Source organism: Triturus cristatus, chromosome 6 (assembly GCF_964204655.1).
Source record: "Triturus cristatus chromosome 6, aTriCri1.1, whole genome shotgun sequence".
Classification (NCBI taxonomy): domain Eukaryota; kingdom Metazoa; phylum Chordata; class Amphibia; order Caudata; family Salamandridae; genus Triturus; species Triturus cristatus.
The window spans coordinates 1,517,646,948-1,517,672,736 of NC_140589.1; the positions used below are offsets into that span (position 1 = coordinate 1,517,646,948).

The window sequence follows — 25,789 nt, forward strand, 5'->3', positions numbered from 1 at the left end:
CTATTACTTCTACTACTACTACTGTTATCAATTATAATAATAATATTAAGGAGTAATATTAACATCTTTCTATAACTCTTCATAGTTAAAAGTTGCACGTTCAAAGCACTGGAAATAACAACTGGCACACACACAACTTTTGTATTATATATCCTCTCACTTGTTTCGAATAATTCACCAACTCTTCTACATTTGCTTTTAATTATCACCACTAAACTGCTGCCCCCGTTTTTGCACCTTTTTACTCCCCTCTGATTCTTATAAATGATGTCCAATAAGATCACAAAAGACACACAATTGATGGCCGGAATGCAGAACAAATCAAAACATTCACCCCTAGTCAAGAGATCTGGGTTAAACCCATCATTCTTTTGCTCACCATGCCACCCCAGTTTGGACCTGGCCATATGCAAATCAGTCTTGACCCTGTGCCTCATGGGAACAGTCCAGCCTGAATTGCTAAGCCTGGTCCTCCCTGGACCGGAAACAAGCATCCTAGGACCAGTTTCGGGGTTTCACCCCTCTTCAGCCAGGATAGGTTGAATCGAGTGGCACAGTGAGCCCGGGACCCACGTCTGGGCATACCCGGTGCACTTCGGGCGAAGAAGCAAAAGAAACACAATTGATGGACGGAATGCATAACAAATCAAAACATTCACCCCCAGTCAAGAGATCTGGTTTAAATCCATCATTCTTTTGCTCACCATGCCACCCCAGTTTAGACCTGGCCATATGCAAATCAGTCTTGACCCTGTGCCTTATGGGAACAGTCCAGCCCGAACTGCTAAGCCTGGTCCTCCCTGGACCAGAAACAAGCATCCTAGGACCGGTTTCGGGGTTTCACCTCTCTTCAGCCAAGATAGCTTGAATCCGGTCCTATGCAGTTCAGGCTGGACTGTTCCCATTAGGCACAGGGTCAAGACTGATTTGCATATGGCTGGGTCTAAACTGGAATGTCATGGTGGGCAAAAAAACGATGGATTTAGGTCCAGATTTTTGTACTGGGGAGAATGTATGACATTGTTCTGCATTCTGTCCATCAATTGTTGTTTTTGCAATTGTCACCCCGAGCTGGACGGGTAGGCCCAGATGTGGGTCCCGTGCTCTCCATGCCACTGGAGTCAAAGTATCCTGGCTGATAAGGGCTGAAAACCCCAAACCGGTCCTAGAATGCTTGTTTCCAGTCCAGGGAGGACCTGGCCTGGCAGTTCGGGCTGGACTGTTCCCATTGGGCACAGGGTCAAGACTGATTTGCATATGGCTGGGTCTAAACTGGAATGTCATGGTGAGAAAAAATGATGGATTTACGCCCAGATATTTGTACTGGGGTGAATGTATGACATTCTTCTGCATTCTGTCCATCAATTGTTGTTTTTGCATTTGTCACCCCGAGTGGGATGGGTATGCCCAGACATGGGTCCTGTGCTCTCCATGCCACTGGAGCCAAGCTATCCTGGCTGATGAGGGCTGAAAGCCCGAAACCGGTCCTAGGATGCTTGTTCCAGTCCAGGGAGGACCTGGCCTGGCAGTTCGGGCTGGACTGTTCCCATTGGGCACAGGGTCAAGAATGATTTGCATATGGCTGGGTCTAAACTGGAATGGCATGGTGAGCAGAAAACCAATGGATTTAGGCCCAGATCTTTGTACTGGGGTGAATGTATGACATTGTTCTGCATTCTGTCCATCAATTGTTGTTTTTGCATTTGTCACCCCGAGTGGGACGGGTATGCCCAGAAGTTGTTCCGTGGTCTCCATGTCACTGGAGTCAAGCTATCCTGGCTAATGAGGGCTGAAAGCCCGAATCCGGTCCTAGGATGCTTGTTTCCAGTTCAGGGAGGACCTGGCCTGGCAGTTCAGGCTGGACTGTTCCCATTGGGCACAGGGTCAAGACTGTTTTGCATATGGCTGGGTCTTAACTGGAATGTAGTGGTGAGCAAAAAAATGATGGATTTAGGCCCAGATCTTTGTACTGGGGTGAATGTATGACATTCTTCTGCATTCTGTCCATCAATTGTTGTTTTTGCATTTGTCACCCCGAGTGGGACGGGTATGCCCAGACGTGGGTCCCGTGCTCTCCATGCCACTGGAGTCAAGCTATCCTGGCTGATGAGGGCTGAAAGCCCGAAACCGGTCCTAGGATGCTTGTTTCCAGTCCAGGGAGGACCTGGCCTGGCAGTTCGGGAAGGACTGTTCCCATTCGGCTCAGGGTCAAGATTGATTTGAATATGGCTGGGTTCAAACTGGAATGGCATGGTGAGCAAAAAAAAACAATGGATTTAGGCCCAGATCTTTGTACTGGGGTGAATGTATGACATTGTTCTGCATTCTGTCCATCAATTCTTGTTTTTGCATTTGTCACCCCGAGTGGGACGGGTATGCCCAGACGTGGGTCCCGTGCTCTCCATGCCACTGGAGTCAAGCTATCCTGGCTGATGAGGGCTGAAAGCACAAAACCGGTCCTAGGATGCTTGTTTCCAGTCCAGGGAGGACCTGTCCTGGCAGTTCGGGCTGGACTGTTTCCATTTGGGCACAGGGTCAAGACTGATTTGCATATGGCTGGGTCTAAACTGGAATGGCATGGTGAGGAAGAAAACGATGGATTTAGGCCCAGATCATTGTACTGGGGTGAATGTATGACATTGTTCTGCATTCTGTCCATCAATTGTTGTTTATGCAATTGTCACCCCGAGTGGGACGGGTAGGCCCAGACGTGGGTCCCATGCTCTCCATGCCACTGGAGTCAAGCTATCCTGGCTGATGAGGGCTGAAAGCACAAAACCGGTCCTAGGATGCTTGTTTCCAGTCCAGGGAGGACCTGTCCTGGCAGTTCGGGCTGGACTGTTTCCATTTGGGCACAGGGTCAAGACTGATTTGCATATGGCTGGGTCTAAACTGGAATGGCATGGTGAGGAAGAAAACGATGGATTTAGGCCCAGATCATTGTACTGGGGTGAATGTATGACATTGTTCTGCATTCTGTCCATCAATTGTTGTTTATGCAATTGTCACCCCGAGTGGGACGGGTAGGCCCAGACGTGGGTCCCATGCTCTCCAAGCCATTGGAGTCAAGCTATCCTGGCTGATGAGGGCTGAAAGCCCAAAACCGGTCCTAGGATGCTTGTTACCAGTCCAGGTAGGACCTGGCCTGGCAGTTCGGGCTGCACTCTTTCCATTGGGCACAAGGTCAAGACTGATTTGCATATGGCTGGGTCTAAACTGGAATGGCATGGTGAGCAAACAAAACAATGGATTTAGGCCCAGATCTTTGTACTGAGGTGAATGTATGACATTGTTCTGCATTTTGTCCATCAATTGTTTTTGCATTTGTCACCCCGAGTGGGACGGGTATGCCCAGACGTTGGTTCCGTGCTCTCCATGCCACTGGAGTCAAGCTATCCTGGCTGATGAGGGCTGAAAGCCAGAAACCAGTCCTAGGATGCTTGTTTCCAGTCCAGGGAGGACCTGGCCTGGCCGTTCGGGCTGGACTGTTCCCAGTGGGCACAGGGTCAAGACTGATTTGCATATGGCTGGGTCTAAACTGGAATGGCATGTTGAGCAAAAAAACGATGGATTTAGGCCCAGATCTTTGTACTGGGGTGAATGTATGACATTGTTCTGCATTCTGTCCATCAATAGTTGTTTTTGCAATAGGATTACAAGGAAACATTTAAGCAATTAAGCAATATGGTGAAAATGCTGACATCTGAACTATTGGTAATTCAGCATCATCCTTTGCACAGTTTATGTACTCTGGAATTTGCCTTGCATCCTGCATTTTCTTTTCCCACACGTTTTGAAATGAGACAGGTTGTGTGTGTCACTGAGCTACAGTGAACATCTAGGTGAGCCCTATGGCTGTTGTGGGATTGGTAAGTAACTCATTATGAAAAAGGTGCTGGTACTTCCACTATGCACACACCTATTTCAATGTGTCCAGAAGGTGAAAGAAAACCAATCACCTTTTTCAATTGATCCCAACATTGTACAGACAAGACATTGGAGTATGAGATTGAAGGGACGCTTCCTTGAAAGATAAAACTAAAGTGAGGCACCCCCTTCAGAAATTGATCATAAATCGCCCAATTTAAAAAAACGTGGTAAATCTGCTATGAATTATTACAGATTTGCTATTGTTTACATTTCACAAATATTCACAATAACATGCCTATAAAGGCTTGCCAGTTTTAAGTTTCAAGGCGAACTACAGAGCACATAATGTGGTATTGTCCGGGTCACTTATATTTCCAATGCATAATCCTACATGGCATACGATTATGCAATGGAAAAATGCAGCCCAGTTTGTGAATGCACATTTTTTCTTTTGCTTCCTCAATAGGTATAACATTTTTCCCGAGGGAGAAACGCCTTCATGTACATCTCCTCCACCTTTGGGGATGAACAGTTATTCTTCCAACTTTGGAAGGGAACTGAATTTATCTCTTTTAAGGAGTAAATCGCCGACACTTTTCAGGACTGGAAGCTTCACGCCGAAGTTGGTCAATACCCACAATTATACAAGTTTATGAGATTTCGCAAGTTTACAAGACTATAACCACACCTGTTTCTGCCCATTTACCCCAGCATGCATGTAGTTACTAAGGCGCATTCCTACATACTGGCTTCGTATTATCCATGAGAAAATGCTTCTCAACTCTTGTGCAATCTGGAGAGTCTAAATAATGATATATTCCAATTGATAAAAGTCTTAGTAAAAGTTGATAAGCATTCAGATCTGATTGTTTATCGTGTAATTATTATTCAAGGAACAAAATAAAATATAATACGTCTTTTTACAGATGTTAAGATTTTTTAATTGCCAACCATGCATTTTTTCCTTTAATCCACTTTTGGGCATCAAGCTGTGCAACATCGTTCTCTGCTTATTGCATCTAGAAGCTGTGATCAGCTAACAGTGCGCTCTGAATTAACAAAGGAGACATATAGCGCTATGAAAAAAAAATATGCTGAAATACTCTTGCTGCTGTTTTAAACCAAAGATAAGACTGATGGAAGCTAGAGACGTGTTTGTCTGATTATATGGTTTCTTTATAGGACAAATATCAGTGGAAGGATTTATGAGCTACCTGAGCGGAGAAGAAAACGGAGTTGTCCCCCCTGAGAAACTGGATGTGAACGAAGACATGTCTCAGCCACTGTCTCATTATTTCATCAATTCCTCGCACAATACCTACCTCACAGGTACTGACCAGCATGCTCTTTTTCTGTTGTTATTGAAACACCACTGACCGGGGAGATTACAGTGGGGTCGCCAATTTTCAATATATGTTTAGTTAGCAATGAAATATTAGAAATGCCTTGACCCACGTTTAGGCCACTTCCTGTGACTTGGTCCAGTTCTACTCCTTCATCAATCCCTCCATCCATCTATTCCTGCTCCAGTCTATTCTCCACCCTGCTGCTCATCACTGTGCACATTGCTGTCCCGTGAACCATAACCCATCGTAGGGCTTTCTACCTCGCCAGTTTCCCAACACAGCGCCCTTCCTACCTCTTCTTCATCTGATTTCCTACCATTCACTATTCCTTCTCTTTCACCCTCACTATGTCCCTGTCACTCAACCCTGTCCCCTCTGCACCCACTTTGCACCTCATCATTCTCCCCTGTTCTCTGTTTTTATCCCTTGATCCTCTTTACTGTGTTGAGTATGAAAGTTTACACCATCAGCTTCCATGATTTCAAAGTGTCAGGATTGGCCATGTGAGTGGCCTGATATAGACTGCACCACACACAGTATCTGTGTTCAAACTGCAGTGCAGCACTTAACATGAGTAAGGTTCACCTGCAGCAACTCTTGCACAGTGTCATGTATAGAGTTTCCTGTTAAAAGTATTTATAATTTGTGGGTTGTGGTGGTGTTTTTCTAGTGTTCTACACGTTTTGCAAATCATGGTTTGTCAGTGCCCACAAAACCCTTCTCCAAAGAATTTCTTGAACTATGTGTTTTACTGTGTTGTGACCCTGCAGAATGGTTTGGCTCTGTTAATTTACCCAATTGCACCAATTAATTAGGTCCCACGCTTTATGCTACTAAACCCTCATAGTTTCAGAAAGCTCTTCACTGCCTTTCTGCAATCTTAACAAGTGCAAATGGAAGTGATGTTGCTGTTGTCTGCAGACTCACATTTGCAGAGCGGCTCCATTGTCAAGTGCAACACCATTAGGCAATCCTGTCAGCATCCCAATGCATTCTTGAACTTGCTTTTAACGTCATATGTATGAGCTTAAAGAGGCCCTTGAATGCAAAGCAATGCTGGGATAAAAGCCAGGACTGGCTGGCAGCTATGAATATATTTTCCATATGCTGTAAAGGTATGTGGAAATGTGCTATGCTTTCATCACTCATGCATAGGATTCTAACAGGCATTACAAAGATACTTGTGTTTACACCATGTACTGCATGACTAAAACATTGGTATTTGACAAGCGTACTTCTATGCAGTGCTTCATTTATTTTAAAAAGGATCATGGGTTCTTTGTTTATCTTTGGAGTCAGAGCTGCTGCATGCTTGAGAACTGGAATACCAATGATGCCTGCGTTTGCTTCAAGTCAATGCCGATTCTGCTACTGTCACCGTTTTACAATCTTTCTCTCCCTCCAACTTTCTACTTTTCTGTCGGTCCAGATCTGGGTCAAAGTCTGATGATGAGAAGTGAGGTCTCATCCCCAAAAATCAGTTCCCATGCCCCCTGCTTGCAATCACCTCCAAAAATGTATCAATGCTGAATATTTAAGCAGGGATTGTTATGAATCATCCATTTTGGCAGTTCAGTTGTTAAAAGCCTTGATTGTCATGTTTGCACTCTTATCACTGTGCTAAGAAAATTATTAGATCAAATATCAAAATATGGATTTAGATTCTGCACATTGGTGCACTGAGCAAACAAGAATTAATGACACAGATGGAAACAAAATCGAAGGGCCTTATTCCGAGTTTGGCAGTCCGACCGCCATAGAACCGCGCCTGCCCCTTCCAGCAGCCCACTGGGCTGGCAGTCGGAAGTCCGCTATATTACGAGTTGACCACGGGCCAGTGGTATGGAGGAGAGGATCTTGCAGCAGTGGTTAGTATTTTTCACAAATACATATCGATGCCTATGGGAGCAATTCGACTGTACATAGACGCATGATATATGTGGAAAAATACCATGTACCCATTATCGGGGTTCAGCCCATATGTGGGTAGTCCTGGCATTGGGACTATGGTACGAAAAGGACTCACCTGTAGATCGCCGCAAACAGGATCGTAATCCTCGGCATGGAGATCCTGCTGTGAAAGGGGGACCTGGAGAAAAGGATTCATGTCGGAAGAAGAAGAAAGGGGTGAGTGCGCACCCCAAATCCTTTGTCACCGCCGCTTTAAAGCAGACGGTCAGACCACTGCAGTCTACTCATGGAACAGGCAACTCGTAATACAGATGGTTATACAGCTCCCCCATACTGCCCTATGGAGGCAGCCTTTCCAGGACCGTGAACCCGACGGTCGGCGGTCTTCTGGCATTCTCGCCCATTCAATGGCGGTCTACGCACGTCTGATCCACCCAACTCATAATACGGTGGTCGGACCGCCTAGGTCCCTGTGCTTGGACCACCACCGCTGATACAGAGTCCGCAGAACTGCCAAACTCATAATAAGGCCCTACATCTTTTGGTGCCCTACCTAATCAATAAAATGCAAATACGTTAATATAACTGTGGTCGTTGTCAATACTGTTGTTTCCTACTGTAACATAATCATATTGTGTTGACCTCTTCTGCATGAAATCAAGGATAGTATATTTTTACAATTCATTTTCTTTGTTTTGCATTTTTTATTTTTCAAAAGCAACCCTATTAATACGTATGTGATGCACTGATTATGAGGGCCATATGATTAGGGCTTAAAAAGCTCCAGCTCTGGGTTAAAAAATGAGAGTTGAAGGACCTCAGTGCACAGGTAGTGGCACATCTTTCGGATTCTTATGCTGTAACAACAGACAGAAGGGGTCTTTCAATGCTTTTTGTCTGCCTGTCCTGAGTTCATGAATAGAGGAGTTCAGAGGTGTATTCTTTTTCAAATACTCTTTTCATCTTCTTACGTTAAACATCTTTCTAAATCTGCTATCTTTCATGGTTTGATCATAATAAGAGAATATTGCATCAGTTTTGATTTAGATAGCTTCTTGCTATGAGGAAGGAAAACATGTTCCTAAGGTTATCAAATTCGTTTAACTTTTATTTTGTTATGAAAAAAGAAAAAATGCAACCCAAAATAAGATTTGTACTGTGGCATTGAGAAATGCATCCAAGTGACTGACAGCTCTTGATCTCACTTTTGATTCCTCATCAAAGATTAACAGCAGTGGTCTAAAGATTCGACTTGCCACTCTCTTGACATATGGATATTTGTTGAGCGCAGGCAGTTCCCATAATAAGTGAGCTTGGAAGAAGTATGGGTTTCCCAAAACCACGGATTTTGCTCTTCTGATGACTGACCAGTGCTTAATTAGCAAACAATGAAGTGCCATGGCCACTGCAGCTTGCACCACCTATTGCCCCAGCCTCTGATGGCAATAACAGCTAAGAACCATGACACTTCAACAAGGATGTCAATTTGGACTATTCCAGGCCCCCCAAAGCTATAAGAATGGCTAGGGCCGCTGGTAATAATCATTTTAATGTACATATAATTATTAAGCAAATGTTGTTGCCGTCATTTTAAAATTAGACAGACACCCCCACATGTGGTGGACTGTCATAGGTACGGGTGTCAACAATTAAGTGCAGGTGCTGAGCACCAGAAACCACTGGCTCAAATGAAGTACTGTACCTAACTCAATTCTCCAGTCTATGGTAACATGTATCAGTTGCAGCAAGTTGTTCCCTGGGTGCCTCTTACCTTTTCGTTCAATAAGTCAAAAAATGTATTCTCAATCACCAGCCTAGACTTCAGGAAACATTTGAGAAAAAGTTCCAGCTACTGAACAGTATGAGGATATTCAAAGACAGCAAAAGGTCCTCGATCTTGTGTAGGGATGGATTTCAATGAAGTCTTTGAACATCAAGGTGCTTGCAAATTACAGCCACAACATCATCCTTCCCCACCGCTCTTAACCCATAGAGCTCTCGCTTCTTCTTTCTAAATGAATATCATATGAACAATGAAAGATGTATACTGCAAAAATAAACAAAAAATATGCAACCTGAAATTGTTTTCAAAATATAATTCAAGTATTTTAACTTAAGCCTTTTTCAAAAGTGACTAGTTCAGATTCAGGAATAGCATTCAGCCAGATCCCACTTACCTAAAGACTTCTCCAACAGAGCAACACACAACCATGTTGGCATAATATATTTCCTTATTGACTAATTCCTGAAAAGGAAAAATTGTACAGAAGATAGAGTTAAGTAGCTAGTTTTTCCTTTTACTCCTTGAGTTGTAGTTGTGACACTACTTATTGACCAGCATTTCACACTGTTTGCTGGCTCTAGAAAAAGACATTGCAAATGGATGACTGTATGTAATAACTTTTTATAGTGTAGTAGCAACGCCATTCAATTATAGGTGAGTAGTGAAGTCAGAACTAGACTTTTGAAAGACATTTAAATGTATTGTCTGCATTTATTAGCGGTTTTCCTGTATTGTGGTTAAAATACCTCAGAACAATGGGCTTCATTTATTTATTGAGATAATTTTATAGCGTGGATATAGTCACAAGGGCAATGGCTTACTACATAGGGAACAGTTCTATCTAGAGTAACAGTCATCAGTGGCTATAATAAGTAAAGCACGGTAAAAGTACAGGACTGAGTGTACAAGGCAGACAAATGAGTAAAGTAACAGGAGACAGAGTGAACATGGAAAGGTACCTGTAAATATTTACATAACATTTGTATATGTTACTAAGGGCCAGGTGTACGACTCTTTTTTGCAGTCGCAAATGGGAGATCCTCTCGTTTGTGACCGCAAAAAAGGGAAATGGTATGTACAAATGCTATTTTGCGAGTCACTGACTTGCAAAATAGCATTTGTGACTATCTCTATTAGGAAGGGGAGACCCTTCCTAATAGCGAGTCAACATGCTATGTACTATTGTTTTGAGACCGCATTTGCAGTCACAAAACACTCGCAGTTTACCACCTACTTCAAGTAGGTGGTAAACCACTCGCAAACGGGAAGGGGTCCCCAGGGGACCCCTTCCCCTTTGTGAGTATGTGAGAAAATATATTTTTAAGAGCACGCAGTGGTCCCAGGGACCACTGCCTGCCCTTAAAACTAGCATTTGCAATGCAATCGGTCTTGCCTTTGGGACCTTTTATGTATTTAGCTATGCAGCACATTAGCCTGGGTGCTGAAACACCTACTGTTTTTTAATATTGAGGGAAAGTGAGCACCAAACTGCAAGACACGCCAGGTATGGGAACACATGGAGCAAAATATTGCCTTTCAGCGGAAAATGATATAGTCCAAAGCTCTGATTTTAATATAAAATCAGGGTCTTCGGTGGTCATATCACTGAAAATACAAGATTTAAAAAAAATATTGTGTACGGGTGCTCGTGGAAGACCATTTCTATGGACTGGAATCTAGAGAATGCTAAAGGGAGTCTGGTACTTTACTGACCTCTACTGGTCGTTTTCTATTAAGACAGTTAAATAGAGGCAGTTGAACAGACAAAAAAGTCCCTAAGCAGTAGCAGACAAGTCCAAGGGCTGATCTCCAGAGCCCACATAGTACATACATGTATAAGTATATAATAAGCATATACTAAAGTTTATACAAGAGGTCTCGATTATTCGACCTAAAAATGAAACTGAAAAGTTTCATTTTTCTTTTTTAAATGCATCTCATTTTACCGGGCTGCATTTGAAAACAAAACTGCTTTATTAAAAAACACAGTCACAGACATGGTGGTCTGCAGACCCCAGCAGGCCACCATCCCTGTGAGTGCAAGCCATTCCTAATGGGGTCGCAAATTGCGCCTGCCTCATTAATATTCATGAGGCATGCAATTTGCGACCCCATTAAGAATCGCAAACAGTGTCTGAGACACTGTTGTGCATTCCAATTTGCGAGTTGCAAATTGCTAGTTGCAAATTGGTGGGTAATACATCTGTCCCTAAATGTCTAATCAAAAGAAGAGGTTTGAAGTCCTTGTAAAATGTTAACAGATTCTGGTGAGGGTTGGCTTCTACTAGAAAGAGAAGTAATAGAAATGGTACATTCCTCAAAGAAAGGAGCATGCCAAAGCATGTAAAATGTACTGTGGTGATTCCACCAATGAAGGATCCCAATTTAGTTTCAGTAATATTCTGCAATTATAGGACCATTTCTAAATTGCCACTCTTTGTCCATTACATTAAATACATTTTGACATTCCCAAAGCAATGTCCTAATATGTACTCTAAATACTCCAATTTAGATTTGCCACTTGAGTCGCATTACCATTCCCCAAAAGCCTAAATATGTCCGAGGCACAACTGGGGTTGCGTTACATACAATGCCCTGGGGAGCAATGGGCCCATGCACCCATTTTCTGTGCTCCAAGGCCACTATAGTATTGCAGAAGAGGTCACAGATGGTTGTGCAGCTCCTTCTATAATACTGATAGTGCTGGCGTACATGTAGCTCCAGCTATCTTGGGGACGTGGCCCCATTCAAATGAGAAACTTAATTTGCCTCTGTGCCCGCACTGTATTATGGGCTGAGGCAGAGGTACAAAGTTCCGTCAGGAGGCACATTGATTGTGTGCTACATAGAAGTGCCGTACACTCAGTGTGCTCGCTGAAAGCAGCCTGCTTGAGGGGTTAAAGGGGGTCCATGAACTCCCAAACATTACCCTGCAAGAGAAACTCTGTCCCCCTTTGAAGTGCAGGTACCTTGTTGCCTGCAAAGTGAAAGACAGACCGTTGCTCTAAGCAGCTGCTCCATCTTTCATTGATTCACTACCCTCGCGCAGCGCAACTGCAGGACTGCCCAGAGGACAGAGTTTTATTTTTAATAGGGTGTACTGTCACTGTCTGTGGCCAGCGCACTTGCTTAAAGGTGCGCTGTGGCACTAACAGGGACAGTACACCCTATGTGTGATACAGACCATGGGTTGCAAGGTGCTGTCAGTTGTAGTGCCTACTGGGCTCTGTAAGTGATCATCAAAATCGACCACATTTTTACAAAACATTTTGAAAACACACTTTCTCATGAGGACTATGATGCAGAGCTTCAAATGACCCCGATCCCTTTTTACCCCAAGTCGGACTTTTCACTGTTCATTTTTTTTCTTATCATTTCCTGTGCAGTATGTGATTGGAAGTGACTTTTATGTGGCATGCAAAACAATGCAAAACACACCATAAAAAATGAATCCATTCATGTATAATCAATTGTGAAATGAGCCAAAAGAAGGTTCTCTCATATTAGCCAGTGTTTACCGAGAAGTCAGTCCTCCCACATCAAGGCATTTCTCATTCCAAGATTTTTTCATTTATTGATAGTCCTATGTCATTGTCAAAGATATATCATTCAACAGCAACTATGTTCCCATGTAAAGGTCTGATTAGGAAAGACTTTCAGGCAAATAGGTAGAACTCAACTCCCTTTTTTAGTAAGAGCCCTGAGAAAAGGAAAGATTGAGACTTTCATTTTTCTTGAGAATCAGGAGAAAACAGTTTTCATTAGTCACCTGAGATTCAATAAATATATTTTAACAAAGCATTTCTACCACAAGTACTGCATTGTTCGAAGGTGGAACCCTTAACTGTTACTTCCATCAGTCATTCAGATACTTCATGATGAATGCAGCAATACAATGAAATACAATAACATCAAATATAAACGAAATTATACTTATTGGCACATTTTTGTAATTTCCCCCCATCCTGATGGAACTCAATTGACTCCCCTTGCCAGCCTGCACCATCTTCAAAACCACCTGCATCATTTACAAAGCCATTATGAACAGCATCCCACATATCTTTGAGACATGTTCATCATCTCCAGTGGGTCCCGGCACACTCGTAGCCAAGACACCATCAGACTACAGACTAAGAAGTATAAAAAAGAAAAAAAAACAAGACAGCAGCCCTTTTCCCTCTCTGCACCCAGGATCTGGAACAACATGCCTGTATCCATCTAGACCACCCCTTCCCTGGGAGCCCCTGCTAAGGGTATACAGTCAGGTTATCCTCTATTCCCAAATTAAGATCCCCATCATCAGGATCCTCCACATTATGACCCTCATCCTGAGAGTCCTCAGGCTGGGAGTCCATCCTAGTGACTCTATCATAGGCACGGAGGGCTATATGAAGGTCCAGCTTTGTGGCCTTACTTCCTGCCCATAGACCCCTCTCCTTTCAGAGTTTCTGTAGCTCATCCCTGCTTAGTTTATCCACATTGAGCCTCTCCTCTTCCATGTTATGAGACCAGGAGTAGGAAACTTTAATTTAGATAAAAGGAAAACAGGCAGTCAAGTCACTAGAGAGAATTTAAAAAGGCTCAAATTGGTCTCAGATTATTTATCTGGGATTTTCAGGGTGCACAAACACAAGTCCTAATCCCACTGCTGCCCCTAATGTAAGAAACTGGATTACTGATTGAGATGGATGAAACCATATTCAAGCGCAGCATCCACAATCCATGTCAGGGTGAGACACAAGCAAAACTCAAATTAACCTGGGCTCAACCCTCTGGTAGCTTGGCATAGAGCAGTCAGGCTTATTTTAGAGACAATATGTAAAGAATTAATGCAGCCATTCAAACAATAATAAAGTGAAAACACAACACAAGAAGACCAATTTAGACAAATAGAATAGAATTTAATAAATAAAACTATACCAAATGACGAAAATCCAATCAGTAGATCCGGAGATGTTCTGTTATAATGATTTAAGTGAAAATACCACCAAAAAGCCCAAAGCGCCACTCGTGGCTATCTGGTTATGAGAGACTAAGAGAAAGTCACAAGTTCAGGTTGACCAAGATGGAGTGCGATTCAGATACAGGGACCAGGTTAGTCTTGCAAAAAGGTTACCTTCTCAGTCCAATGCGAAGAGTCCAGTGGAAGGGGCCGCAAGGAGCGAGGAACCGTCACGAATAGTCAGCAATGTAGCTCATGCGGAGCAGGCCTGGCATCGTGGAGGGGGTCGGGTGCTGTAGCACAAAGATCCTGTTGCCATCATGAATGATCAGGCCGGTGCTTCACAATGGCACTCTCTGCGAGCGGTCGATGCTGTAATCTAAAGGGTCGGGCTAATGGACCTTTGAGTTGACAGCTATGAATGTGACAAGATTTTGGCACCAACGGGCCTGTTTGGGGATGTGGAAAAGCATAAAATCTTAAATTCAGCCTCTCAGAGGCCCCACCAAGGGTCCAGGACCTGAAAGCATCACTTGGAGGTCAGGGGCTTGCTCGAGTTAGATCTGGGTGCTGGTTAAGGTGGCTGGGAGCCTGTTATGTCCCTGTGGCTCTGAACAGGAGTCCAGCAGACCAGCCCTTGGAGTCACTCTATGAGTCCTGGGTTCAAGTCCAATTCCTCTGACTCAGGCAGGCGGGCAGCAGAGTAACAACCCAGCAAGGCAGCAGTCAAGCAAGTCAGAAGTCCAGCAGGACAGCAGGGTGTAAGTCCTTTCAGCAGCATAGCACAGCCGTCATTCTTCCTGGCATAGTCCCCACAGGTCCAGTTGGTGTTTTAGGTCTAATAATGATACCAGGTACCTCCTTTGAAGTGGGAGAAGCTTCTAGAGGTTTCCCTTTGAAGTGCACAGGTTTATTGCATCCCTTTCCATGGCTACAGTACAGACTCACTCCAGGGGGTAAGGAGCCCTTTCTGTGGAGGCAAGACACTACCTATTCAAGTATAAGTAGGGCTGTGCCCAGCTCCATCCTCCCATCCTGCCAGTGGTGCCCATCCAGGCACACCTAAGTCCCCTATTGTGGGTGCCTGTCTAAAAGTAATACACGAAGCCCAACTGTCAGCTACACCCAGTCTTGATACCCCGAGACAGGCTGCAGGCACTCAATGACTAAGGCAGGAAAATACCTACCTTCTAAGAGTGGTATTTTCGGAATTGTAATTTAAAATTCGACTTTACCATAAGAGATGATTTTTCATTACAATTCCAAACACACAAACATAAACTGGTTGCCTGTTCCCATTTGTAAGTTACACTTTATTAATCATAATAAGGAAACTCCAGTGTCATTGTGTGGGGTGGGTAGGCCTTGTAGTTATGACAAATCATTTAAGAGTTTTTCACTACCAGGACTGTAAAACTTAAAAGTAAGTGTTGCATTTTCTAAATACACTGCACCCTGATCTCTGGGCTGTCCAGGGCCTACAGAAGGGGTGACTTATATGTATTAATAAGGAAGGTTTAGGCCTGGCAATTGTTTTCTTTTGCCAGGTTGAATCGGCAGTTTAAAACTGCACGCACACGCTGAAATGTCAGACCTGAGACATGTTTGAAGGGATACTTAAATGGATGGCACAATCCATGCTGTAGGCCCACTAGGAGCATTTAATTTCAGGCCTTGGGCACAGGTAGTGTGACTTTACTAGGGACTCCCATGTAAATTAAATATGCCAATTGGGTATAAGCCAATTCTACTATGTTTTAGGGAGAGAGCACAAGCACCTTAGCACTGATTAGCAGTGATAAAGTGTGCAGAGTCCAAACGCCAGCAAAAATTAGTTCAGGAATTTAAGAGTAGTGAAGGCAAAGTGTTTGGGGGAAGACCACCCTAAGACACACAGGTCTAACACCAGTGGAGTCCACTTCTTTGTCTTGGATGCGAGAGATAAAAGGTCTAGTCCTTTAGAGCTCTTATCAGGTCCCATATACCAGGTTCAATCCTCTTCTAATCCTCCTCAGGTCCAGTAGTGTTCTGAGGAGTGTAGTATGGATGCCACATTTATGCGTGGTGCTAGCTTGTAGGCTCCTGGCCCCTCCCTAATCAAACAGGATAAAAGTTTCCAGGGTAACCCCTGTCCACTTTTGCAGTAATTTCCTGTGTGGTATGCAGCAAACAATTTCAGAGTTCCCTTCTTGCCGAAATACAAGATGGAGAAACCCTTTTCCCCTTGTGCAGAACCTGTGTGTCCATTCCAGCTGTGTGGCCGGGAATATAAGCAACCCCTCCTCTGAGGCCACTTCAAACCAGTTCTCGGGGATGCTCCCTACCCTCTAGGATTAGAACCTTGCTGAGTGGGGGAACAAAGAAAAGCCCCATGCAGATGCTATCTGACATCTGCCTGTGACATGGGAAGTCCCTTGGAAGTTAACTGCCTATCCGGCTAGAGAAATAGGAGCACCCCCCCCCCACCCCAGGACAAACCTTTGCCTCTATTCTGGGACCGGTTTGTGACATCTTATTCAGGTTAAGCACTCAGAGGACTCCAGGAGGAGGCTAATGCCTCCAGATGCTTTAGGTAGGAAAAAGGTACATTTAAAAAAGTACCCTTTCCTTAATTTTTAGTTACAAATAAGACCACCAGTGAATTGAACCTTTACTAAATATTACAAAGAATCCTAGAATGGTCTATTGGTGTTTCCTAGCCTGAGATAGCACTATTAAATTTAAACTTGCATCCTAGAATTTTGCCATGGAACAGCCAGTCTTGCAACAATGAAAATAGCTTTTGCGGCCTAGTCACTGTAAGACATATATTACATTAAATTTCTAGATGTCCTAGATTTACATACCATGCCCTCTGCCTTATGGTCTCTAAGGCCCACTTAAGAGTGATTTATTATTACTTAAAAGGAACGTTTTGACCTGTCAAGATTGTTTATTTGCAGTTTAAAAGCTTTTATTTTAATCAGGTTACAATTGTAGGCCTGAAGCCACATTTTACCCTTCCAATGTAATGGATAGCACAATAGGTGCTGCAGTTGACTAGTGATATTTAATTCATGGTCCCTGAATACACTTTGCACCATGTTCTAGAAACTTATAGGTAAGTTCATTTTGCCAATTAAAAGTATAGCAATTTCATCATATAAAAGGAATGAGCACAGGCACTTTCCACTAGTTATCAGGTGTAAAGTGAACAGAGTTCTAGAGCACGCAAAAACTAAGGTTTAGCAAAAAGGCAAAAAATCCAGGGATTCCACACATAAATTCACATTTCCTAAACATACCTGCATACATACATACAGAAGGAGCGGTAGTATGAGGCTCAAAATTACAAAATGTTTGGTAAATAGTCGAAACACAAATTGCAACTTCTGCAACGTAGGGCCTGATTTTGAGTTTGACGTCCAGATTACTCCGCCACAAATATGGTGGATATCTTGTCCACCTTATTACAAGTGCTTTAGAACATAATGTACTTGTAATAAGATGGATGGGATACCCTTTTGTTTGTGATGGAGTATCCCATTCGCCAAACTCTAAATCAGGCCTTTACTCACTATCTTCACTGTGCCAGCAATACTCAGTGATGCATGGGAATTATTTAATATTCCGGTTTTAGAACAACATGATAATATTGAAAGAGGACAACATTTTTCCATGAACTAAACACTGCATAAGCATAATTGCTATTACTGTTCCATAGAAAATTGCCATACCATGTTCAAAATTGATTAAACCAACAACCAAATCCATCTTTAATTCCCTGTGTCAGGACACTCTACTTTACTTTTGACCGTCAATCATCTCCAAAAAAACATCACAGACATCACAAAGTCCTCCTACCAATTACAACTCATATGCAAAGCACAACGTGTGAGTTTCCCTTCAGATCTCATAATAGATGTTCATGCACTGGTCCTCCAATATTTCGACACTGGAAACACATTGTGAAAAGGGTAAAAAATTGATGCTAGTATTTTAGAGCAAAGAACTGAGAATAACAATACTTTTTCTGCTATTTCTATACTGGCGCCATCTGTGTGCTTGAAAAAGATGCAAGACTGGTTGCATCATTTACAAAATAATTTACCAGAATCGATCCTCTGTGGACAAAGTAATGTGTAGGAGTTAATCTGTTATTAAATTACATGAAACTTTATATCAAACTTTCCTTTGTGCAGCCTCCTGCATCTTGAGCGATATACCAATTGACATCTCCGGTAATCTATCTATTCAAGAAAAGAATGGAATCCTTCATATTTAAAGGTCATTTCCAGAATCTAGACAACTAGGTCTGAAACGTCTCCCATCCAATAGCCATTCGTGCTGGAAATTTTATTTTAACTGTACGTTTTACCTATGATGTTTTCTATATTATTTGTTACTACGGGTTTTAATTTTACTATTTCTTATTTCAGGTTTTATAGCATGCCACTGTCGGTTGAATAAGGGTTTGTTACAAAAATCCTTAAATATTACTGCTGAACAGTTCGGTCTCTTCATAAAGCCTCCTTGTCTATGAGCATTTTCCAATTGAGCATGTACCAACTCTTAGTAAGACTCCTATAAAGACTCTGCATCGACAATATAAGTAAGAATGAAAGTTACCTCTTGATAACTTCCATTTAATCTGATTCGAAAGTATCACAGTGTGTCTAAAAGGACCCAGCTAAGATAGAGATATCATCTATTGATCTGGGAATTACAGAAACTGACGAGTTTACACGAGATGTCACCTCATTTAAGAATGAAACAGAGTCCTTCAGTTCTGCCATCAGAGGATTTCCTCTTTCAACATTGTTTGTCTTCAGACTCAATCTTCACATTACCATCCCATCTTTCTGTTACTCTCTGAAGGATGAAACCACTCCTTCAGCACTCGCATGTGACAATGCATTACATCTTGTTCCCTCCTCTGTGCTCATAGGTGGGGAGGCTAGGCTAGATCAGGTTTACCACAGATGGGCAGGAGACAATTTTAGCTTTGCTCCCACTTAAGTACTTCAATAGTACAGCAGTCAAGTATAGTACCGGGTCCCCTTTTACTTCCATAAATATGGGTTCCCCTTCATTGCTTATAGCAAGGAGGAGGAATGCTCTGGCTTGGCTGCCCCCTATAGGGTTTGAGGATCCGTGCAAAAGCCGATATGCGCGCTGGAATTCCAATTACAAGGAATCTGCATGATCCCCCATTAAATATCAGCATGTCAACCCTGCAGATATTTAATACATGAAACAAGTCTGGGTAAATACCAAGACATGCAGAAGAAAACACCAAATTCCATGTTTTACTTTGCATTGTTAGGGGAAAAATTGCACATTGTGCTATCTATCACACCAATCATTTCTATCAGGTGCAAAAAATAGCCCACTACACTCTGAGACACTCCTAATTGGTGCCTTGTTTGTAGAAGTGGGATTTAAGGGGCAGTCCAAAAACTGATATGTTAGCTGAAAAATAGTTCATAATTCGCAGAAGGGAGATTGTTCTCTACGAAGCAGAACGTTGACCAAGTAAGTTTGTCCTAAATGTTGTTTACATTAACTTTCTCTTCACATAGTTACATCAGTTTTATGCCTGCATATAGTTCTCTGCAAAGTCTCTTTGCTCGCATTCAGCTTACCTGAACAGATACCTTGTATAAACATATTTGATTGCACAGACTATCTGTGCATAGCTGATTAAACACACAAACTACTTAAGCACAGATGGCTGAACAGACTGACTGGCTGAGCGTGATCGCAGCAAAGAGGTTGAAGAGCACGCGGTTGAATACACAGGCTTTGCTGCACAAAAGCCCCACCAACAAGCATTTCAATGCGTAGAAACATTTGAAGCGTGTCACTCCTTGCAGAGATGTGTGCCTGCGTGCGGGTCATTGCAGAAAGCTCATGCCTTCTCCTAGCTGCTTTCTACGGAGAACTTTCCTATACACCGTACATTGCAAAGTGATCATTCCTGAATACATCTAATAGTATGGCTGTTTTGTTGTGCAGAGTGTATTGCACAGTGGTCTTGCTTGTATTTACAGTGGTGTCTGGTAGGGAACAGGGGTGGCGGGCGAGGCAGGGCGTGGAAGGAGGTTGAAAAGTACAAGATATTTAAAAAAAACATGTATGTCTTCCGCCGTCTCACCTCCGACATCTCGCCGCTTCTCATCCTGACTCCGAGTCCAGAAGAAGCAGGAAGCACACAGGGTTCGTCGCTCAGGCGAGAACTATGTGCCTGTTCATGATCATTATCCAAGCTGTGCATTACAGCCGGGTGGACAGGGCCGGACTGGGAAATACAACCGGCCCTGACAACGTGCTCGGCCGGCCCCCTCCCGGGAGGGGGCGGGGGCACCGCCGAGCTCTTTGCCAGGGCCGGTTGTCGGCCGATTTTGATACAGGGCCTGTAACAAAAAACGGCTCTGAGGGGCCCAAAACCAGCCCCCACCCGTGCGGCGCACCGGGGATTGCCCGGTGCCCGCTACGGCCAGTCCGGCCCTGCGGGTGGAGAACATGCAAACTGCGCATGACTGGCTGGCCCAAGACAGCCGGCCAAACCGTCATGCACACTTATTGTGCACAAACCACTCCTCCTTCCTGATCCACCAGCTATGCCCACCTTAAACCAGCCCTGCAGCTGCGAAAAATAAAATGGGAATAACATTGTTATTTTAATTTTCTTTTTCCTTTTTCATCTGCTCTGAGAGTAGTGGGGCGACGCTCCTCCACCTTAGCGGAGGAACCACCTCTGTGCACCTCTTTGCACAGAGGCCCTGCTTGCACATATGTATTTCCATAGAGGCCCCAGGCTGAACATCAACCTGAAACAGAGCAAGAGTTGCACAAGTTGTAAGTGAAGGGCAGTAATTCCTGCGGGCACAATTAGTAATAAAATGATTCAATGTTCAGGGTTAATCAGATTAAATCCAAGAGACCTATGCAGTGTCAGCTAAAATATCACAGTCCAGGGTCTATTGGTTTTTTGTGTCAGCCACTTCATTGTGGTGCATTCTTATGTTATCACAAACGCATGGATTAAAACTTATCATACAACACAATGCATGGTTTTGTAGATTTTACTACTGCAGCATATGGGTCTGCTAATTTCTCTGACAAAATAATTGTTATATGTTTTTTAAAATAATCAGAGCTACAGATTTATTTAAAAATAATTTTATGATAATCTTAAAAATAATCTTGTAACAGCTTGGAAGCCGAGGATGGCAGACGCATGAGCCTGCTGCCATGCACCGGCCTGCCTAATTATCTCTGAAATCTGAGCCCAGGGTGCCCTGTGAAGTGAAGGACTGAGGCCAGACCATCGAGATGTATACTGGGGTCGGAACAAACTGTTTATATAAAATTCTCAGCCTTGGAGCTAAAAATGGTGGCTGCGGGCTGGGGAGATGCCCTGAGGCTGAACACCGATCGGCTCAAACTCACTGGAAGAGACCATACGAGTCTGGAAGCAGGGCAAACCACCGTGACAAGAAGACACAAGTGGAGTGGTCCTGCCTGGCTCGCAACTACGGACCCTGCAGAGAGCGACAAGACTCCTTTCTGGTGCAGACCGAGTTTGCCTGTGGTGGATGAATGGTGTGGGGGGAGTCAGGAAATCAGTTGTGCAGCGGAGTATCTGGAGGATGAGAGGTAGGAGCGGAGCGGTCCTGTCTGGCCTGCCAAGGCTGCTACAGGGAAGGAGCGGCTGACCTCCACTGCGGGTCAGGCGAGAGTGCTTGGGGGAGAAGAGTGTCAGTGTGCCAGGTGTGAAGCCGATCAGAGTACTCGAGGAGCCCGGACACCATGTAGCTGAAGCCTCATCAGGTGGGGTAAGCCGGGATAGAGGTCAAACAGCTGAGTTCTATACCCCCCTGGTGGCGTGGGATCTCGGGCCTGGATAGGGACCTGGAAGGCAGCATTGAATTTGCCACTAGGTTAGGAGAGGCCCTCTTGATAGACCCCCGATTAAGACTCTGGCCTACACGACGTGTTGCTTGGGCCATGCGACTTGCTGTGCGGCCTGAGGAAGCAAGGAGATCGCTGGACGGATTAGAAATGACAGGCCTTTGAGAGCAGGCGAACACCAGCGTCGGCGATGGGTCTATGGACTTGATCTTGCTGCTGGGTAGGAAAATCCTACTAACGCCCCTCCGCATACTGGTCATTGAACAGATCACACGACGCAGTGCCCAGAGGACAGGGGTGGACCACAGACTTCACAGATCCAAGGGCGTGTGGCTGTTTAGGATCTAAGGAGACAGCTTCCTACCCACTGTAGGTGTTAATATAGAGTTCACACTTTACAAATAATGCACGCTGGAGTGATGCCCCTGGAGGGCTTCCTGCCCCATATAATTGGAGACTGAATAGCCAGTGGATGCCAGTGACTGTAAGTGTTGCCTGCCCTCTCTATATAAGGACGCCTAAGCCCTGTAAAAATGGGCAAGGCTCGGAGGAGGAAAACAAGGGTACCTCCTGAAGTAGATGACACCACCCACAAGCAAGTACTAGAAGAACTAGGCCCGGGCCCCTGGGAGGACCCCATCCAGTTGCAATTAACTAAGGGACTTGAAGCTATTGCTGCCACTAAGGCTACGCAGCACCAATATATCAGCATTGTGTCAGTGGGGCTGGGGCTGCTGAGAGAAGAACACCACAAACTAGCAGCGGAGAGAGTCAAGGTGGCAGAAACCTCGATCGTTGATCTACAACCTGAGCAGCAAACATTATCACATCAAGTTATGGAACTTTCTGACAGAGTCCGCATGCTCAAGTATAGGGTCAAAGAAGCCAAAAGACATAATAGAAGGAATAATATTAAAATGGTGGGGCTGCTATGACATGATTGCATATCTCAAGCCATGGCACAGGACAGGCGTTGCTCTGGGGGTCGGTCTGCCTTCTACGCATTGGAACTAGCACACTGGGTACCGGCGCACCCACCAGCGCGGGGTCACCACCCATACCCAGTACTGGCAAGACTTCTGCACTACAAAGTTAAAGATATGTTACTCCAGAGGGCACGCACTGAAGGCCTGTTTGTTGTGGACAACAGTATGGTTTCCATATTCCCAGATTACACTGTTGAGGTGCAACAGAGGAGGGCCTCCTTTCTCGAAGTTAAGAGAGCTCTTGGCAAAGATTGTTTTTAGTACACTTTGATATTCCAAGTAAGACTCAGGATAATTCTTAAGGGAACTACACACATCTGTGATGACACCAAAGATGACTGGTAATGGCTTGAGGTGTACAGGTCTATGTAAACTCTTCCAAGGGCAGAGCCTGCCCCCAAGTCACAAGGGTGGAGAGTGAGGCAGATAATTCAGAGGAGGCCTCGCGGGGAACACGAAAGAAGCCAAACCCCTCTCAAACTTAGCAGGAAAGGGCTGCTGCCCGTCAATTGGTGGCCAAGATTGTGAAATTGCAAGGGAATTGCTCAAAAGCTGGTTCCCCCTCTGTGAAGGGGACAGGCAAATCAGAATCAGAATCCTCAAAGGCAGACAGCTTATCCATGCCAAAAATGAGTCAGAAGGCAGCAGATGACCTTTTCTGTAGTAAACCTTTCTAGCAGTGATGAAACAGTCTCAAACTGGTTATATCCTGGCTCTAAGCTCTATAGCAAGCCTAAGTGCTATTTTTATTTTGGGCTGTCGTGGATGATGTGGAGAGCTGCTCACAGCCATAGCGACCATTGCTGGCTCTTGAGAATGGAACAGACCCCATTGGAGAAATCCAATACACCTTAGCACTGGAACGAGATAAGCAACGTGATTGTCCCTCAGGCCCCAAAACGCCCCCACCTGTTCATGGGGACCGCATTCAGATATATACATAACGACCTGACCACCGGAATTCCTCCCCCCACGCCTGTCCCATTTTAGCCACTCATAGATCACCACTTAATTGCACACCCTGCATTAGTTTTCGAAAGTTGAAATTGTTGGGAATTTTATTGAAGGCTTCCGAACAGATATTCTTAGCAAATAAGACTAGATCCTCTCAAAGACATGGACATACATTGGCTGGACAATGCAACATATTTGTACACCCCCTGACAATAACTCCAATAAGATGAGTCTAATTGGTTGACAATGTACCATGCTTTTCTATAATGTTTGGAAGCCTGCTATGGGTAGAACAGATGATTAATAATTACTAGGAAAAGTCTAGTATTTGTAAAGCATGTGCTTTATGGAAAGGTGACATGTATAATGATGTAAAGGTACTTATCACACCATTGCTATTGATAAATGCCAATAAAAATATGTTTAAATACAAATTATAATAATTTTATAACCCTCATGTTAATATGGAAAATTATTTTGAGCTCTGTAATTATTTAGGAGATTGTCTTGTGAACATCATATGTGTTTTTCAAAGTGACTGTGAGAAAGTGGATTATTATTTGGGGTAGATGGTAGACCACTAGAAGTAATAATGCCACTATTCTTGTTAGGTCCATTAAGGTGTCAGTAATTTAAACCTGAGCTCAACCCCTGGTAGCCAAGGCACAGAGCAGACAGGCTTAACATAAATTAAAAAAATTGTAAAGCATTTAGAAGTACCAAATCAGTTAAAAGGTCAAAAACACAAACACAATTACATTTTCACTCCAATTTATAAAACAAATTGTGTAATGAACAAAATGATACCAAAATGACAAAAGTTCAATAAGGAGAACTGGAGATATGAATTTTTAAAGTTTCAAATACGTTAGAATCAAAAACACCAAAACACCAACTGTGGGAAACTGGGTGCGCTACACAGAGTCAAAGTCAAAACTTAATACTGAATGTGATGGATTGGCTATCAGATGCAAGGATCTGGTTCATCTTGGTGGAAAGGTTACCTTTTGACTAAGGGAATTTTATGGAGGATAAAGTGGTCAGCGATAAATCGTAGGAAGGGGCAAGGTGGATCTGAAGTGGGACGCAGCATTTGCGGGTTGCTGCAGAGCAGAGTCCTGGTAGGGTTATCTAAGAAGGCAGAAAACCTCCATGCTATGAAGTCTGAAGTATGTGCCCAGGAAGGGCTCAACGTCAGTCAGACGCTGCTCAACGTTTGTCCCCACAAAGCCATTTACATTCAGGCTTAGAAACTTTTCTGGAAGTCAGATTTCCTTCAGTGGGGCAAACCAGTAAGCTCAGGCTGCTCAGTGATTTGACACTGACTGCAGCTCTGATGGTAACACAGTCTCAGTTGGTTCTCCAAAACGTTTTCTGCAAAACATTTCCGTTTCCCAGCTTTTTCAGTTAGCGAAGGAGAAGTACACTCTAACACCAGCCAAGGGTTTCAGGACCTCAGGAACAGCACTTGAGGATCTGGACTCACTTCAACAGAAGCCACCAGAATGGTCCAGGGCAAGCCATCTTAAATAGGTCAGCTGGGCTCTTTCAGAAAAGTGGATTTCTTGCAGCTTTTGCGTCACAGTAGCTTAAGGACATCTAACTGACCTAAATCTTTGTCCTGGGTACAAGGGGAAGTAAGTCCAACCCTTAGTGTTCTCCTCGCAAGTTTCAACAGCCGGTGCAGTCCTACTTATGCCTTCCAGAGGTCCAGCAGTGTTCTGAGGAGGAGAGTGCCTGGGGTGCCATATTTATGCCTGGCACTAGCCTGTGGGCGGGATGACTCCAGGCCTCTACATACCCAATAGGGTAAACGTTCTCACGGGTAACCCAACCCACTTTTGTAGCAGTTCCTGTGTGTACTACTGCAAGCAATCCCACAGTCCCCCTGTCTACTTGAATCCAACATGGCAGAACCTTTCCTACCTTGTGCTGTGCTCCTATGCCCACAAATTCAGGGAAATGAACAAACCCTCCCCTGTGGTCACTCAAAACCAGTTCTTTGGCAGCTGCTGTCCCACTGGCATTGGTGCACGAATGGCTAGAAGGACAATAGAGGGGGCAGGCCCAGGTGATAGCTTCATCTGCCTGTGACACAGCA

The 25,789-nt window shown here is 44.0% G+C and overlaps 1 protein-coding gene across 3 annotated transcripts in view; it reads left to right on the forward strand.

The window, feature by feature from the left end:
* Window positions 1–25,789, forward strand: part of PLCB1 (phospholipase C beta 1) — a 2,173,917-nt gene that overhangs the window by 1,297,122 nt on the left and 851,006 nt on the right. For all 3 annotated transcript variants that reach the window (XM_085612648.1, XM_085612647.1, XM_085612649.1), the window contains exon 10: window positions 5,053–5,199. In XM_085612648.1, the coding sequence (XP_085468774.1) occupies window positions 5,053–5,199 (147 nt within the window). The remainder of the gene's footprint in view (window positions 1–5,052; window positions 5,200–25,789) is intronic.